General features: G+C 43.1%; 1 protein-coding gene across 1 annotated transcript in view; it reads right to left on the bottom strand.

Moving 5' to 3' along the window:
• Positions 1–14,524, bottom strand: part of STT3B (STT3 oligosaccharyltransferase complex catalytic subunit B) — a 52,415-nt gene extending 37,891 nt beyond the window's left edge. The window contains exon 1 of the mRNA XM_059818597.1: positions 14,244–14,524. Coding sequence (XP_059674580.1) covers positions 14,244–14,524 — 281 coding nt within the window. The remainder of the gene's footprint in view (positions 1–14,243) is intronic.
• Between the last annotated feature and the right edge of the window lie 2,465 nt (positions 14,525–16,989).

Below are 16,989 nucleotides of genomic sequence, written 5' to 3'. Positions count from 1 at the left end.
GTTTTTTAAAGCATTCTGTGACCACAGCTTATACTTCTCACACAATATGTCACATCTGAAGCCACAACATGCTTCCCATCATCACTGTAGTGGGCATATATCTGCCGACAGTTTCAGACACTTCCTCTGATGCCTATTAGGCTTTTTCATTACTTTTTTCTGTCTTGCTTTTGAACTATTCCATGTCTCAAGGCAAATTATTAAGAAAAGAGTTAGTTTTATCAATGCTAAAAGACATAATTCTCCAGTGAAGTCTGCCATTTATAACATTTAACAACATTTTAGACCTAAGAATGTGATGATGCCATTTTTCCTTGGAACAGTCAAAATTTCCCAAGAAGTTCCAATGATAAGATGCAAACAGAATAATTTGAAATTCCTACAGGGGAAAATTGAATGTTCATTTTCTTCTCTACTAGACATACACTTCACTGCAGATTCTACACTAGGACTGGCATCAGTACTGATGGCAATATTGATTCCATATCTTTTGACAGCATCAGTTTCTTGAGAGGCATCACTTCTCCGCTCAATCCAATATTAACCTCCACAAGCTCAAGAGGCCCTATAGTGTTATGTCTGTTTTTTTCTGAGTGCTATTGGGCTACTCTGTGGCACATTAGCCTTGCATCTTGCAACTCTGAAGGCTTTGCACCAAGTTCAAGAATATGTTAAAGAAGGATGTTTCTTCCAGATGAAACAGATTCATGCTGTACCTGGTTTTAACATGCTGGAGGCAGCTTAACTTCAGCACTTTCTAAGTTAAAGGCTGGTACATGAGGATCTGGTCAGCAGAAAGGAATTCAAAAGGCAATTAGCTGAAAAATGTATTTTAAACAGCAAAATATTCTTTCCGTGAGAAATGTGATACTAGAAATCAATGGGCTGAACTGCTTCACTAGAAGTGACTGGGAACAATGGACAGCTAGCTCCTAAGCCACTTTTTTCACGGTCTTCTACTATAGAACAAAGCAACCTATAACACCTAAACAACTACAGTGGACTCTTACTAAACTCATCCTAAACATGCTACCTGTTATACTGTAGCAAGCTCTAATATGTACCTGGAAAAGAATACTAATTTTTGTAATACTCTGGAATATAGAGTAAAATAAAGGATATTTCTTACTCATTGTGGGTACTTTAATTATATTTTAACTAATTGGGAGTACGTGGCACAGTCATCATCTCTATTACATAATATAGTCATCTGTATGCTACAATGCAGTGGCAACTATGGAAGTACTAGCTACACCAAAATGTAGTTGAACTAACTTCACAATCACTTCCCATTAAGTGAAATTTAAGGAATCAGTCTGGACACAAGGCAGCCTGGCAGACCATTTCTACCCTGTAAAATACAAGACATGGTAAAAAGTAAACAGGACCCGTATAAAGGTTCTAGGATCCCCAACATCCCGTATAATCTTTTAAGCAATAAAAATCTTATTTCTGGCACAATGTTTAAAGAGTTATAGCACCGTAGAAGGGCTTTAGCAGAAACTATTGTGTTCACCCCTCAATAACCAACAGCCTGTTGCTTGGACTTCTGCGTAACATTAGAAAGAGTAGGTCCAGCCAGAATCGGACATTAAATATCAAACCACTCTGTACAGATTACATCAACATAGTTTTTTGTTAGCTCACAGAAATTAAAAGAATCTACAGTGTTGTATTGCATGTCAGCAGTCTAAGTCAGTTTAGCAAGTTAAAATAACATAGTGTTTCATCCAATATTACTTAAATATTTGCTCTTTAGTACATCTCTTAATGCACCTGCTATTCCTTCCGCAACTAGTTCTCAGTTACCTGAATTCTCTTACTAGGCTTTCTTTCAGTTGTCCTTTCTGGACATAGATTATGTTTAGTCCAAGAAGCTGGACCTCTCATAGAGCACCTGTTCAGCTCCATCTATTGCAATATTGACTCACTGACTTTTTACTACAATGAATGCTGAAAAAATAAAAATTAATGTTTCAGAGTGGATAATACAAAGCATAGTCAGAGCAGAAACAGTCTATCTAACTTGAACAATTTCTGTCCAGTGATTGACGCCAGGTTAAAGACCTAATTTTATCTAACTTAAATATGTCTGCTCAAATTCTGCTTAACCCTTCAGTAACCTGACATAAACAGACGTAAATATTGCATTCATCAGACATGTAGCTAGGATCAGGCAATTTTCTGCTGTGGGTATGTACGTATATAGACAGACATATAGCTGTCTGCAGAACAAACCAAACAATATGCCCAGGGTTTGCAGAAACCTAGAGATCCATCTAATTATGCCCTAATCAAATAAAGCTGAAAAGAAAAAGGCATAAATATAGCCCAAAGTGCAAAAGGGTAAGGGGAAAAAAAAAAAAGAAGAAAAAAGAAAAGATTAATAATTCCAGGACACCTTGTACTGAATTACACACTCAACCAAATTTAACTGTGGCAGTTATCCTTCAGCTGAGCTTTGCTAGTTAAAAGGCATGCAGAAGCACTCTTAATCTGCTTCTGTGCCCAAATCAGACAGATTAGCTTGAATCACAGCTGAAAAGCAAACCACTCTAGAGATGATCTAAACTGTTTCACCTGATTTTTTTCTGAAGCAGATTTGGAGTTCTCACATGATCTACTAATACAGTCCAACAGAAGTAATGGTGGCCTCCAGCTGAGGTCAGAAAGACTTCCAGCTGTTTGCAAAGTGACTGCATATTCTCACACTGGAGGAAATGGATGTGGAATAGGATGTCACCAATAAAATAAATAAAGACCAGAAAAGTAGATGACAACAGAAAGTGGTCTTCATCCTTTCCTACAATACACAGACTGGAGTTTATCTTTCTAACTGTATTTTTCATTCTTGATCCACTTTCAATGTCTGATTTATTCCGAAATAAGCATGGCAAGCAGAATTTAAAATCAGTTATCCACTACATTTGTTTTATACCTTTCATACTGTTTCAAATAAGTGTAAATAAAAAACAAGCAAGTTTTCACTGAATTTAATTCAACCTGTTAAGAACTGTACTTAACGGTTACCAATGTTTCTTTAAAGACTATGCATAAGAAACATGGAAGTGTAATAACAAAACATTATTTGCTTTTTATTAGGTATCCTAACAGAAACACTGCAGTTTAAGTGTACTGCAGTGACTACAGTGCTCAGCATTTAAGACAGTATTTATAATTAATATTAAAATTCCTGCCATGTGCAATGTGAAATTAAAGTTACATGTTTGTTTTCTTATTACATGATGGAATTTCTAGTATTGCTTAGTCTTACTATATCGTAGCTATCAAACTATTTCACTGTGCTCCTCTGTCATTTTAATAAAAGCCAATTCATGTTAAGAAGTGACCTTAAAGGGGCTTTCAAAAAAAAGAAAATACAATAAAAATGCAGAGGTGGGGGAACACTGTTAAGATGAGCTAGGCTTAATATTACACACACATGCTTTCAAGCTGTGATGCCTTTCTACCACAAACGTTATTACAGAAATATTCATAGAATACATCCACCATTGCCTCGTCTATTATACACCCAGGAGCATGTCCTTTCCAAAACACATCACCTCCTTGACCAGCTGGCTACGTTAGTATACAGTTTGGTAGCTATAGCCCTTCTGTCTTATATTAATGAACAGTAAAAGGGATGAGTTTAATTTCTAATGTGATTTTATTAAATAACAAGTACTGACTTGAGGTACCATGCCTTCCCCTTCTCCCCCATGGCCGCATAAAATGGGGTAAGGTAAAATGACTGGATCAGGGTACAAGATGCGCCAATATAGTAGCTCACTGCCACTGGAAAAGGGGAGTTTCCCTCTCCCTGCATTCAGCTGCAGATCCTGACACCTGTGCTTATCAGATTTCTGTGAGTTGCCTTAACTTGTTAACACAGCAGAAAACTATCCCAGGAAATGTCCAACAAATGATGGGAAATTCAGAACTGCTCCACTTGATTAGATGCAAATAAGGCCAATTAATACTGGTGAAGACAAGTTTAGCAGCACCTTGTCATATTGTAGACATTCAGAGTCTAGTTTTACTGAAAACACTCTGAACTGCCATCTTATCAGCCACAGCAGCTTCCTGGAGGTTCTCAAAGGAACCTTTGGACTCATCTTCCACGTATTTTCCAACATACAAATGATACCCATGGGTACTCCAGCACAGCATATTAGATACTGAGATAGAAGACAACAGTGCTTAACTTCCCAGGTAAAAGTACCATTCAACTAACATTTAAAGCTGTTCTGTGGCTTTTTCTTCTTGAAGATAGCCCTGAAAGAAGACAGCATATGGCACTGTATGGAACATACTATCGCAAAGTGAAACCACGATGTGGATAACTAAGAATGTTGTGTTGAAACTAGAGTATGATGGAAGCATAAGGAAAAAGGGACCATGAAGTTGACTTGCTAAAGCAAAAGCTAGAAAATAAAATTCAGTGATGAAACAATTACAAGCATGACATATTTGACACAAAACATATCATCCAGTCTTTTCCCGAGCAAAAACTGGGCTCTACTGTTGGGAGGCTGGGGGGAGCATTGGTGAAATAGTGGTGGATTACAAAACTAAAGCACTAAAAATTCCTTGACTCCTGAAAATGTTTAGCCATAGGAGAAAAATTCCATTTGTCATTACTAGCTGACCTGAGACATCACAAATTAAGATACAGTTGCAAACGTTTAAGGTAGTCTCTCCAGTGTCAAAATCCATTTTCTATTTGGCAAATGAAAGAAAATTGTTACATAGTAAAATGAATTGTGAGACATATGCAACAGTTTTTCAAATATTACTTGAGCCATCTGACGTTAGATAAATCATTCTAGTCACCTGTATGAGATAAAACAGTCAAAACACAGTAGCATTACACAACTTCGTGGAAAACTCAAACACTGCATTGGCTTTCATTACTCTTGTTCTACAGTAAAGCAAGCCAAAGAGAGGCCCATTTACTTCCATTGTTAACATCAATATAATAATGCCAAAGCTCCAATTTTGGTTTGCTGACCTTCTAAATTAGAAGAATTGCAACTTCAAGGCATTTTGTCTATTGCCAGAGAAAGTATTGAAGGCATTTTAAAGGCCTTTAATACACAAATGATAAACTTTAAACACTTTGACCATGAAGATGAAACTGCCTTTTTCAAGATATACATTCCAAACAATATTTATGAAATTCTAAGTTACTCAACTGAACTTCCAAATGCTGCTTGGGATAAGTTTAGTATAGGAAGGAAGTACATTCAACATATACAACAGACTACAGGAAAAAAAAAAAAAGCTGAATAAACATAGACGTAAAGAAAAGTATTCAGGACAAGTAGTCTTGTTTTGTTATGTTTCGCTTCTGCATCAAGAAAATGCATTGCTGTATTTTCAAATCCTCTGGCTATAGCACACAAGTATTCTGTTCAACATGTGGTCTTCCCAGTCAGCTGCATCCTCAAACAGGTGCTTTCCATCCTAGATTTCCTTAAAATATCCATCTATTGGGAAGATCGGAATAAAAATAAAGAGTTAAAGAAGTTGGCACCATTTATAGTACAACAATTGCAAAAAATGAACGCAGAGACGGAAAAAATTAAAGCAAAGAACTCACAAAATATAGGCTGCCCAGCCACATGTGCTAGAACAGTTTAAAATTACATAATTACATGCTATTCTTCCCTTCTGCAAAATCCATTTACCATTCAACAAACAGGGTAGATGGTGCCCATGCATACAGTGAGCCACTCTTTTTAAATAAATGCAAGTAATACTGTGTAAAACAATCTGGAAGATAACAGCAAACCCATTAAGAACACCACCAAAAATCAATAATAAACCAAACTTGCATCCTTAGTTGCAATGTAGTTTCCCAAGGGGTTTTTTTGTTTGTTTCAAGTGAGGGAAGTTTTGAAAAGGTGTTTTGCAATTCTATCTTTGTGGATTATCAGCTGAACAGAACTCCAATATGCTCTTTAACTAACAAACTAATATAACCCATATAAATCAATTGCCATAGAAAATTTTATGATAAGCATTGTAACACCCAGAAGTAATTATCATTACAGTTCACATACGCCAGTCATTTATATTAGATGGGGTCTTTAAAAAGTAGCATATGGTACCAGACTTGGGTCACCCATAGCAGACAGACATTTAAATGCTGTTTCCTGCTCTTACAGGCACTCATGGACAAACACTCAGTTATTCCTTGTTCAAAATAGACCATTTCTCTTTCTAAAGCACAGGGATATTGCCTCACTTAATAGCAAGAACTTCTGAAGTATTGGAAGCATTTACTTCTCCATATGCCAAAGGAGCTTTTACCCTGGGAAAGCAGCAGTAAGTTGAGAAATTCAGAAACTGATCTATTTTGTGTGTATCTATGTCCCTAAATTCATTCTGCGGGCTGCTTCAACTTATGTAAGGTGTGGTGCAGCATTAGGGTCAATTTCATGGCACCTCTCAAGCCCAGACCTACCAGCTACCCACATTAAAAATACCTCAGCTTCATTCCCAACAACAGCTCAGATAAAGATCACAAGCTCTGCTCAGCTACAGGGCTGGAAATGAAGTCTATCTGTTGGACATAGCATGAAATTTACTGTAGACGTAAAGCACAGAAAGACTATAGCTTGTCCTAATACTTGTCCTAAGTTCACTTTATTCTCCAAGCAAGTGGTAAGACTGATGGTTAGAGGAAGTTTTGCTCAAGCAGTTAATAATAATAAAAACATCTGCACATGCCCTGCTACAGGGTGCAGGCTCCACAGGCTCCGAAAGCAGCAGCTTTAATGGCTCTGCTAAGTAGAAAGAAGCCCTCAGGATTAGCCCTAAATGTCAGTACAGATGTACCTCAAAGGGCTTGCAAGAATGCAATTTTCAAAAATTAAGGAGGAAACTCTGCAGCACATGCACAGATAAGACATTAAATGGGAAATAACCTGATTGAATCAGAAGAGATCCTTGTGGAACAGCAAAGACACCTCCCTAAACCCAGCCTACCCCCAACCCATTTAAAAAACTATTAGTACCTATAAGATTTTGAATTTTCCTGCTAGGTTTACTCTGCAAAATTTTTATTCTTCCCTTCCCCCACCAGTTCAACATAAGACAGATTTAAAAACATGAGTATTAGGACTACAGGCTGCCAAAACCAGAGACTATTAGAGAGAGAATTATGACAGGAAGCAAAAGGTAACCTTTATAAACCACCCTAACCCTATGTAATCAAATCAAATTTCTGTTTAAAAAACAGAACATATTAAACTGCTCAAATAATAGGATATCTGCCAAAAAAAGTCCATTCAAGGATTTTCATCATAGCATTTGCTCTAGCTAGTCAAGTGTTTGTGAGTATTTGCTGAAGACTTTAAAAAAAATTCATGGCATTAAAAGCTAAACTTGCCGAAAACATTTTGATACATTTTCCTTTTCAAGTTTCATTCTGCTATCCACAAATCAATAAAAGGATCAACACTTTGCAAGCATTCTGTCTCACCTCCTATGTTTTCCAAAAGAAGCCTGTAGGGGTAGTCTCTGTACTCAACCATACTCTGCACAGGTTTTGAACACTGCCCCTCCTACCCCCTCTCATGCATAACCCCCCTTACTGCACCCACATGAAGTCTGATGAGGTTTTCACCCCGATTAGAAGTTGTGCAAGTGAGGAAAGAAACACTACCTGCTAAGAAAAGACTGTAGAAAACAACAGTAGAGATGGAACAGAAGTTTGATTCTCACATGAACTTTGTTTTATGACGCCACATGGTGAAACACTTTCCAGCTGCATCAGTCTAACTGATCAAATCTAGCCTAAGGTCTCCCCACTCACAAAGCATAGTGTCTGCTATGCCTTCAACTCTGTCCAATCTTCTTTTTCCAGATTGTCCTCCTTCCATTAAATTTCTAATATTTAGCTATTTCTGCAATTTCCTAAGCAACAGAAAAGTTCAGTACAGTCAACTGCACTTCTTCTTGACTGTTAATAATACCATATCAACCTCCTAGAAAAGTTTACTTAGCTTCAAAACAGCACCCTCCAAGTACCCAAACAAGGAAAAGCTGTTCAAGTATCTGGACATACAGGACTTATTATCTTACAATCTAGAAAGCCCCAAAAGCCAGAGATTGACCTGTGCTAACAGAGTTTCTCAACCCATGTCATATTGCAATAGAAGTGATCAAAAAAAATGCCTGATCTGGATCTTCCTCATTAAAAAGGGGGGAAGGCAGGCTGGCAGGCTATTCTCCAAGAACGTAAAAATCTCTAAACTTGCTCTTCATGAACACACAGGCCCCACTAAATCAGATTTGGAGACTACACTAGAATATATTTCCTACTATAATAAAATGGCAGAAAGGAGTTTGAGCTACCTGGCTACCTGAAATCCTGCTAAAATTATTAGTATTATTAGAGTATAAACAACTTTTATCATTCAAATGTAATATGTCTGTACCTTACATTTCGAAAAAAGTCACAAAATACTTAATCCAACTGCTCATTACCAGTAAGTACACAATCTTTTAAAATATAACACTATAAAACAGAAATAAATAGCATACCTCTCATTTCATAGACTCAAAAAGCTCGTGAATGAAGATACTCTAGTAAGTTTTTAATATGAATCTCACGACATTTGCAACATCTCAAAATCAATCCAAAGTGATTACATTCAAACTGGACTGGAATCAAACGCTTTCCCAAGGTCTAGAGGTTGTCAATTATTATAAACAAAAGGAAGCATTTGGGAAAAGAATCCTAAAGTGAGTGGGAAATGTTTCCTAAACAGATCCACAGTCATGTACTCACCTTCAACAGGATTACGTGATAGGTTGAAAGCCTCTAGAAAGACAACAGTTTTGAGATGACGGTGGCTGACACCCCTCAAGAACAACACATTTTCTATGCAATCTGCTATCTCTTTGCCCAGCAAGAAGAGTCACTAGCAGGTAAGTAATGATGAATTACCTGGGTGGGCCACATCTGCCCATAGCCTACAGACTGAGCATTGTTAATTGAGATTATCAACACTATCATACTCTTTCATGGTTTTTTTTCCCCCTTTATGAACACCAGCTTAAGGTACTCTCATTCACTGCTACATACCCCTTCTTTTGCCGCTCCTGTTGCCCCAGTATCTTAACATGCTCTGTTTTTATATTTATACATGTCACCACCCTATCACTCAATCCCAGTTTACCCTCTAAAATCAGCTGCTATTTACATTCACTCCCAACATTCATATTCTTCCTCAAAAATAAGAAACTAAACTGCAGTATAAAAACTGATGGTGGGCAGGCTCAGGGGACTAAAATGTTCCAGTATTTTGACAATTTACTTCATTGAATCAACTCACCATGACTGCTTTAGAGCAAGCACAAAGAAAAAAGCAGGACTGCACCGTGGGTGACAGAGGAGAACTCCAAAACTACTCCAAAAGGATCAGCTAACTACAACACAAACCTACAACCTTACTCTCTCCCGATGAAATCAATACATCTACACAACCTCCAGTGTTCGATCAATTCCATACACCACTTCTAATATTCACTTGAGTCACACTTTGTATTTTAATGAAGCTTTCATATCTTATTTATAGGTGTTAATTTAAGTTTTCATTAATGAAAAAAGTTCATAACAGCTCAAGAATTCATCTAGCAAACATGACTTGAGCCTAGCAAAACCTGTCTTTTTGGCTGCGCGCAAGATAAAACCCTAACTTCCTTCAAATTGTCTGCCTCTGAAATGCAAGCAATCACACTGACCTTATGTTTATTTTCACCAGTTCATCCTCATTCACCAAAGTCCACTAATAGTAGATGATGGTATCAGTGACAAGAAAGTGGATTACTATCACATATATATAAACACCATACTTCCCACTAGCACAATTACGTTACCTCAGTAAGGTATAATGAACAACGGTCACTCTGACGACAATTAAAAAGCTGGTGGTTTGAGTGATCAACGATGGTGGTTTGGAAGACACAAAGATGTATATGAGACTGTGGTAGTGCTGTTCAGTACCAGGAACTGGCAGGACAGTAGGAGACAACATTCCAGGCAGTAGTAGGTAAGCAAATGTAACTGACAAATATTGCACCGGTGCTCCATCCATCCTGCACGTGCAAACTGGTACAGAGAGGGTCTCATGCTCAGAAACATGAGATTCTGCCTTCCAGCTTAAACCAGCTCCTTCACTCCTAAGGTAACTGGTGTTAATCTGGTTTTTAGCAAGCTGTTAAAATTCTTAGGGAAAGACAAAAGTTTGATCTGATGTCATGGGATATGATTAATGATTCAGATACAGTTCTCACACATGTGACTTAACGGTATGAACTGTGCAACCAGAATGAATGTTACTATTTTGATATCACTGCCTGAAGATTACTGATGTACCAAAGGTTGTTACCATTTTAGTTAGCAGCAGTATCAGGATGCAACAGTCTTGCTAGATATATCTACCTTATATGTATACATATATATACACACATATATAGATATGTATATATATGATACCAGCAGCCAAATGAAATAGCATACGGGCATGCTGGGGCTGTACTTTGGACAAACCAGTGCGTAGAAGGTAGTCCCTGTTCAAGTACTCCACAATTTTGGTTGCCGTGGCTCAGCAGCCATGCTGGCATTTAAGGCAACATGTGACAGAAAGAATGACCTCACCTGACAATGGAGTTAAACACGCTGTGGTACTTTCATCAAAAGCTTTCAATGTGCACTTGTGTGTATGTAGCACAGAAATTATGCTCTTGGTCCACCCAGCTGCCAAACCAGCCAACAGATGAACTGAATTTCAGACATGAAACCTGTCCATCCCAATGTAGCATCATTGTCCATGTTTCAAGTTCTTGGCCCAATAATGAAATCCTGAAGTTAAACGCTGGAGGCCTGTCAACAGCACAGCTTAAGGTCAATGCTGACTGACTTCATGTACCAGCTCACCTGACCTAGGAGCTGCCAAAAATTAACGCACATTTTTCAAAGTCTCTGGACCAGCTCAAGTATGGAAAGTAAGCAAGACATGAGAAAGAAATCAAAATAAAGTGGCAATACTACATGAAAGAGGTATTCAGTGTGGAAAAAACCAGTAATCCTAGTAATGACAAACTGGTCACAAGTTTGTAAGTGACGGTATGGTGACCTCAAAATACCAGTTGGTTTTTTTCTCACACAGGCCTTGTATTATAATGGAGATCAAAAGCAAAAGCTGTCCTCTCTCTACTGCTTTAGCCTATTGTACTACATTTGGGTCATTTCTGGAAGAAATGCCAACTGGAGTAAGTCTCAGAGGCTAATTTTACAAAACAAGCGAACCTCCCACTCCCGAATCAAAACCTAACTTTACTGTCAGAAATGCAGCTTGAAAGGGATGTTAGAAGAAAGTAGTATTTGATTCAATTAATATGCAGAAAACCCAAGGCAAATCTCCCTTTCTTCCCTCCCCAGATCTCCTACGTTTCTTATGTCCATACCAGAAAACTGGATTCCTAAGTAAATGAGAAAGCTTTCTACACCTCAGAGGCAACAATATTTTTCCATTCAAAAAAATAATAGATTTGCCTAATGCTCCTTATTTCATCGAATACACCTCAGCCTCCCCTCTTGATCACAAAATGAATACTAGAGAATAGGTGACATATCAACACATTGCAAGATATCCTATGCAAGCATGACAGAAAAAGCCAAAGGAATGGAGAAAATGACGGAACTGTTCCACCAGCAAAGACTATGGCCACGGTCCTAAAAAAAAAATATATAAAAATTCAGTTTACCTGCACAAGCTGCTAAAGAAGTGGTTAAAAAATAAAAATAGAGCACTGCTTCTAATCTCTTTTCATAAGTTCCTTTTCCACATTAGATTCAGACTTGTAAGACCCTTGCAACTGTGAAAAACCATTCCTACCTAGCTACTCAACAATATTTAGAAGCAACATAATTTTTCACTCTTTCCACCAATATTGCTGCTGCAGTAGAGAAAGCCCTTTGTTTTTCCTCAGTTTCTACCATTTTAGGTTCACTTTCCTGCTAATTAACTTAAGTGCATTTGCCTCTACCATTTCTGGCATGCAGCAACATGACCCTGGCATGATTCTTGACGTTTCAACTGGTTCTCACAGACCTGCATTAAAATCAATGAGTTTTGTTAACTTCACCTATTCTCTAATTAGCAAAGGTACACACAGCAGCACAGGCAGCCATGTCTTCTGTTTGAATACTCAGGAAGATGGCTTTGCGTCCATCAACCTACACATTGCTTAAACCAGAAGTTTATCTTTACAACCATATCACAGCTATGAACTTAACTCCCATAGCACCTTTTTTAATGTCCTTCAAGGCTTAATAACAAAAGTTATGCAATTCAACGCTGTAATATTTCCATTTATCCAACAAGGATGAGCCTTGACTATAAAAAACAGATAAAGTTGTAAAAAAAATAGGTTGTATGCTTAATAAAAAAAGCTTCCTCCATGATAGAAAATCTTTTTGCTTAAATTTAGATTAGAAGAACCTGAGAACTACTCCATAGGATACAACCCTGGGTTCATAGCCTCATTGCAGATGTGTTTAACTGTGTTCCCCCCCCGTTGTTAACTTTATTAATTGAAAGTTCAAACTCCTTCCATTCATTTGTGTTTGGAGAAAAACACTTAAATTATAGGCAATTACTTGATGTTTTGAAGGTATTTTGAGATATTTGGCTTTCACATCACAAAGCGTATATTACTTCAGACAGCATTTAAAAACAAAGCAATTCCTTGTTCTCTAGCCACTATTCTGAGCCATGATTTGTGAATGGATTACATTGGGGGGGGGGGAAGCGAGGGGGGAAAAACCAACTAGAAAAGAGGAAGTTGTGCTTTTGAAACTATCAAAGTGGAGTTCATGCTTTGCAGATCAGTACAATTTCAGTAACAATTTTAGATTAAGTTTAACACAGAGTATCTGCCGTGCATTTCAAAACAAAGCATCTCCTTCCTTCGTGCTATTAAGATTTGAGACATAAAATTTTAAATTAAAACCAGAGAATTCATTATTCTAAAGTCATCTGCCGCTTACCTTACTTAAAGTGCTAAAAACCCCAGGGATTCCTAGGATGAAGTAGCCACTAACATAAAAATTCATTGTCACGTTTTTGCATTAAAAAAACTGCCCCACAAGTCCCGTCATCTTTCACTTTGCCTTGCTGCGAGGAACGAGTGCAGCATTTCTTGATCTTGTACATAAAATGTTTTCAGTCCCCTCCAACAGGGAAAAGAGCAGACAGCTTCTACAGGAGGGAAAGCAATCTTTAGAAAAATCAAGACGCGTGGGAAACAGCAAAAGTCCTTGGACTCAGAAACGCAGCTTTGAAACACCTGGCAGTAAATCAATGACACCCATTTCACTATAATCCCTCAAGTCACTTTTATGAAGATTACTTCCTGCAGTGCATTCCTCACCCTCCTTCCTCCCCGGCCGACAAGGGTTCTAGGAAAGACCACTCCGAGAAGCCGCACCGCACATCTGGAGACCAACGCCGCGACAGAAGGACCCGGACGCGAGCGTCGGTCACGTTTGGTACAACTGTTTCATTACGACGGCGGTCACCGGAGCCCCCGATTGCTGCCTGGCACCCCACCTCCCCGCCAGCGCCACAACTTTCTCCGTGCCCCTTGGCAGCGCGGCGGAGAGTCCTGCTGCAACTCCACCGCGTCCAGCCCGCACACCTCCGCCGGATCCGGGGAAGCAGCCGCCTCCCCGTCCCCGAGGTCTCCGCCGCCGCGCTCCCTCCCGCCCTGCGGGGACACCAAAGTGCCCGGCACCGCCGCTCGCTCCCTGCGCTTCCCCTCCCCCGCCCGCCCGCCCCTGCCCCTGCCCCGCAGTGGCCCCTCACGCCTGTCCCCGCGCACCGCGACCCCTCGGGCTCCCGCCGACCTGCCACAGCGCGCCCCGTCCACACCGCCTCCCTCTCTCCCTCCCCCCCCCTTCCCTCCCAGGGTGGCGGCGGCTCTCGGCTCCCTCCGCCCGGCGGCCGGGGGAACAGTCTGGGCGCAAGTTCGCGAAGTGGCGGAGCAGGGGGCAGGCGGCGGGGGCTTCCCGCCGTCCCCGCGGCAGCGGCGGGGGAAGCCTGCGGGGCGCCCCCCCACCTTCGCCGCCGGGGCTCACGGCGCGGCGCCCGCCTGAGGCGCGCCCCGTGAGGGGGCGGCTTTCCCGCCTCCCCGTCCCGTCCCGTCCGGCAGCGGCGGGGACTCACCAGGGGTCGAACTCGTGGATGATGCTCTCGAAACGGATGACGGCGAAGAGCCGGGAGCTGAAGCCGGCCAGCCAGGCCAGGAAGAGGATGGTGAAGGAGAGGAGCGACTGCCAGCCCGCCGGCTGCGACAGGCCCCCCGACAGGCCGCCTCCGCCCGCCGGGGGGCCGCCGGCGGCTGCCGCCGCCGCACCGCCGCCGCCCGCCCCGGCGCGGCTGTTGAGCAGCGCCACGGAGTTGGCGGCGGGTTTGTGCTTGTTGTCGGGGGCCGAGTGCTCCGCCATGTTGTACCCGGGGCTCCCTCGCAGCCTCTCCGCCTGGCGCGTGCGGGGAGGAGGCGAAGGAGGGGTGGGGGAGGGAGCGGGAGGAAGGGCAGGGGGAGGGAGGCTCGGCAGGGGAGGGGCGGAGCCCGCCCGCTCCCTCAGCGGTCCTCACTGACTCCCCGCCGCCGCCGCCGCCTCCTCGCTCAGCCGGGCTCTGCCTCCCGCCGCCGCCGCCGTCGTCACCATCCCAGTGCGGCGCGGGGCCGGCGGGCGGGGCGGAGGGGGCCGGTGCGGCGAGGAAGCCCGGGGGCGGGGCCAGTGACGGAGAGGGGGAGGAGCCGAGAAGCCGGGGGCCGGGCTCGAGGCGGGGGGAGGGGCCGGCGGCCGCGCGCGCGCAGGCTGAGGGTAGAGCGGGGGAGCCTCGGGCGCGCGGCCAGCACCGGGGGGCTGCGGCCGCTCCGCGCGCGCAAGAGGGAGAACCCAGGCGGGAGGGGGGAGGGGACGGGCGGACGCGAAGGCTCGTGGATCGGGTCTCGCCAAGCGAGCGGTTTGACATTGCCGCCCTCTGGCGCGGGAGGAGCTACGGGGGGAGGGGCGGGGCTCCGAGGAGATGGCGAGGATAGCGGGGGGGCGGGACCAAGCCCTGCGGTAGCCCTTCTAACAGGAACTCCGTGACGACCTGTCACAGAGCGACAGGTATTTAAAAGGGGCGGGGCGAGCCCAGCCAGCCAATCGGAGCGGCGGGGGTGAAGGCGTGGCAGCACGCGTAGGGGAGATTGCGCTCACCACCAGCCATTGGGGGGATAAAAAAGGGGAAGCGGTGAGTGGCGGCGGTTTGCTCCAGTTGAAGTGAGGCGTGCGCGTCATGTGGGCGCCCTCAGGAGCCGCCATCACCCCTGGTGGCCCTCGGTGCCGTGCCAAGGCGCTGCAGTGCGTCTGGGCTGGCGGGGCGGCACTGCTCCCGGCGTGCTCTGCGCGGGGGCGCCCGAGCGGCGCGGCACCGAGCCTGCCGGGAGTCGTAGTCCGCGGGGAGAGGATGCGCCCCAGCCCCTGGGCGTGCGAGGGGCTGCTCCAACGGTTGCAACGGCTCCGACGTCCCTTGACTCTCGGCGGGGGGGAGGGGGGACGCTTGTGACGCCTCTCGCGGCGGGGTGTGTGCGCGTGTGGCAGCAGCGGCGCCAGCCGTCCCCAGGGAGTCCTGGGGGCTCACCTTCCTCCCCTGAGGGGGCCGTGGGCTGGCGTTAAGCGCTGGTCATCGCCTCTCAGCCCTGGAGCCTGCCTTTGTTTGGTTTTGATGGTATGAACGTACTCTTCCATGCTGTGCCTCCTCGGGGCTCACGTACCTTTGATCCGTTTGTTTCAAATGTTTAATTACCCGGGTGGAAGTCGTGTCGGCTGCAGCAGCCGTTGTGCCAGAGCTTGACCCTCAGGCAGCTGGGAGGAGTAGCTGGAGGCAAGGCCTGGCCGAGGTCTGGGAGAGCTTGCTGCCCTCGCCCCGCTGCAGCCACCTGTGGGGTGTTCGGGCCCACCTGCCTTTGCTGGGAGCACTTCCAGTCTGGTGGAGGGATCAGCACGTGGAAACCTTGGCTTTTTTCTTTTTTTTTTTTAATGATTTCTCTTTTAGGAGTTTTCATAATGAAATGCTGTTTGAGAGTCTTGTAACTTCCTCAAATATTTCGTGAAACCTGCAGTTAGAATGTGAAGAAAACTGAAAGCTAGTGAAGTTTTGCAGTCATGCTTTTTGGATGGTCCTGCTGACCTTCATTCTACTCTGAGATGGCAGGAGTTTGCCTGCTTTTAGAAGAAGTACGATACGGAGCACAGGCAAAATAAAAAATACGTGGCTGTTTGCACTGTTTACACCAACAACTCATTTTGTGACTTTTATGTAGAGCTGTATTTTTGAAATGAAATAGCTTGGGTTTTGTTGTCTGAGCTCCAGGCATTCCCTTTGATACACAAACTTGGCTCTTCAGAGGTCCTGAAAATTTGGAGTTCAGTTTCACTAATATCGATGGGGACTGCGCTTGGCTTTAGCTGACTAATACAATTCTAATTAGTCCTTGCTATTGTCTTTGTTTTTATTTTATTTGCCAGAGGAAGAATGTTTCATTGTAAGCAAAGTGGAAGCCTTTCTATTAAAGTTGTTCTTTTAGTGTAAAGCTTGTTTAACAATTTGTAGAGAATGTAGCTATTTTTCCTCAATCCTTGCATTAGTCAACAGCTGTGACTTGGTCAATGGGTTTGAAAGCAGAGTTACTGTATTGTAAGGTGTGTGTATGTTTTAAGATTAGCACTTTGATACTCTGTTGCTCCTAAAGGACTCCATTTTACATACTCTTCTAGAATAAGGCTTAGGAAAACTTCTAGAAAATTTTGAGGTTCAGTTTTGCTGAATCTGGCTCTTAAAAGGCTATGGTTTTTGTTTGTTGGGGTTTTTTTTGTTTGTTTGCTTTTTAATACTGTGTTCTTTCTTAATCTTGTTA

The sequence above is a fragment of the Gavia stellata genome, chromosome 6, assembly GCF_030936135.1.
Source record: "Gavia stellata isolate bGavSte3 chromosome 6, bGavSte3.hap2, whole genome shotgun sequence".
Classification (NCBI taxonomy): Eukaryota; Metazoa; Chordata; class Aves; order Gaviiformes; family Gaviidae; genus Gavia; species Gavia stellata.
This window is presented reverse-complemented; position numbering and strand designations above follow the sequence as displayed.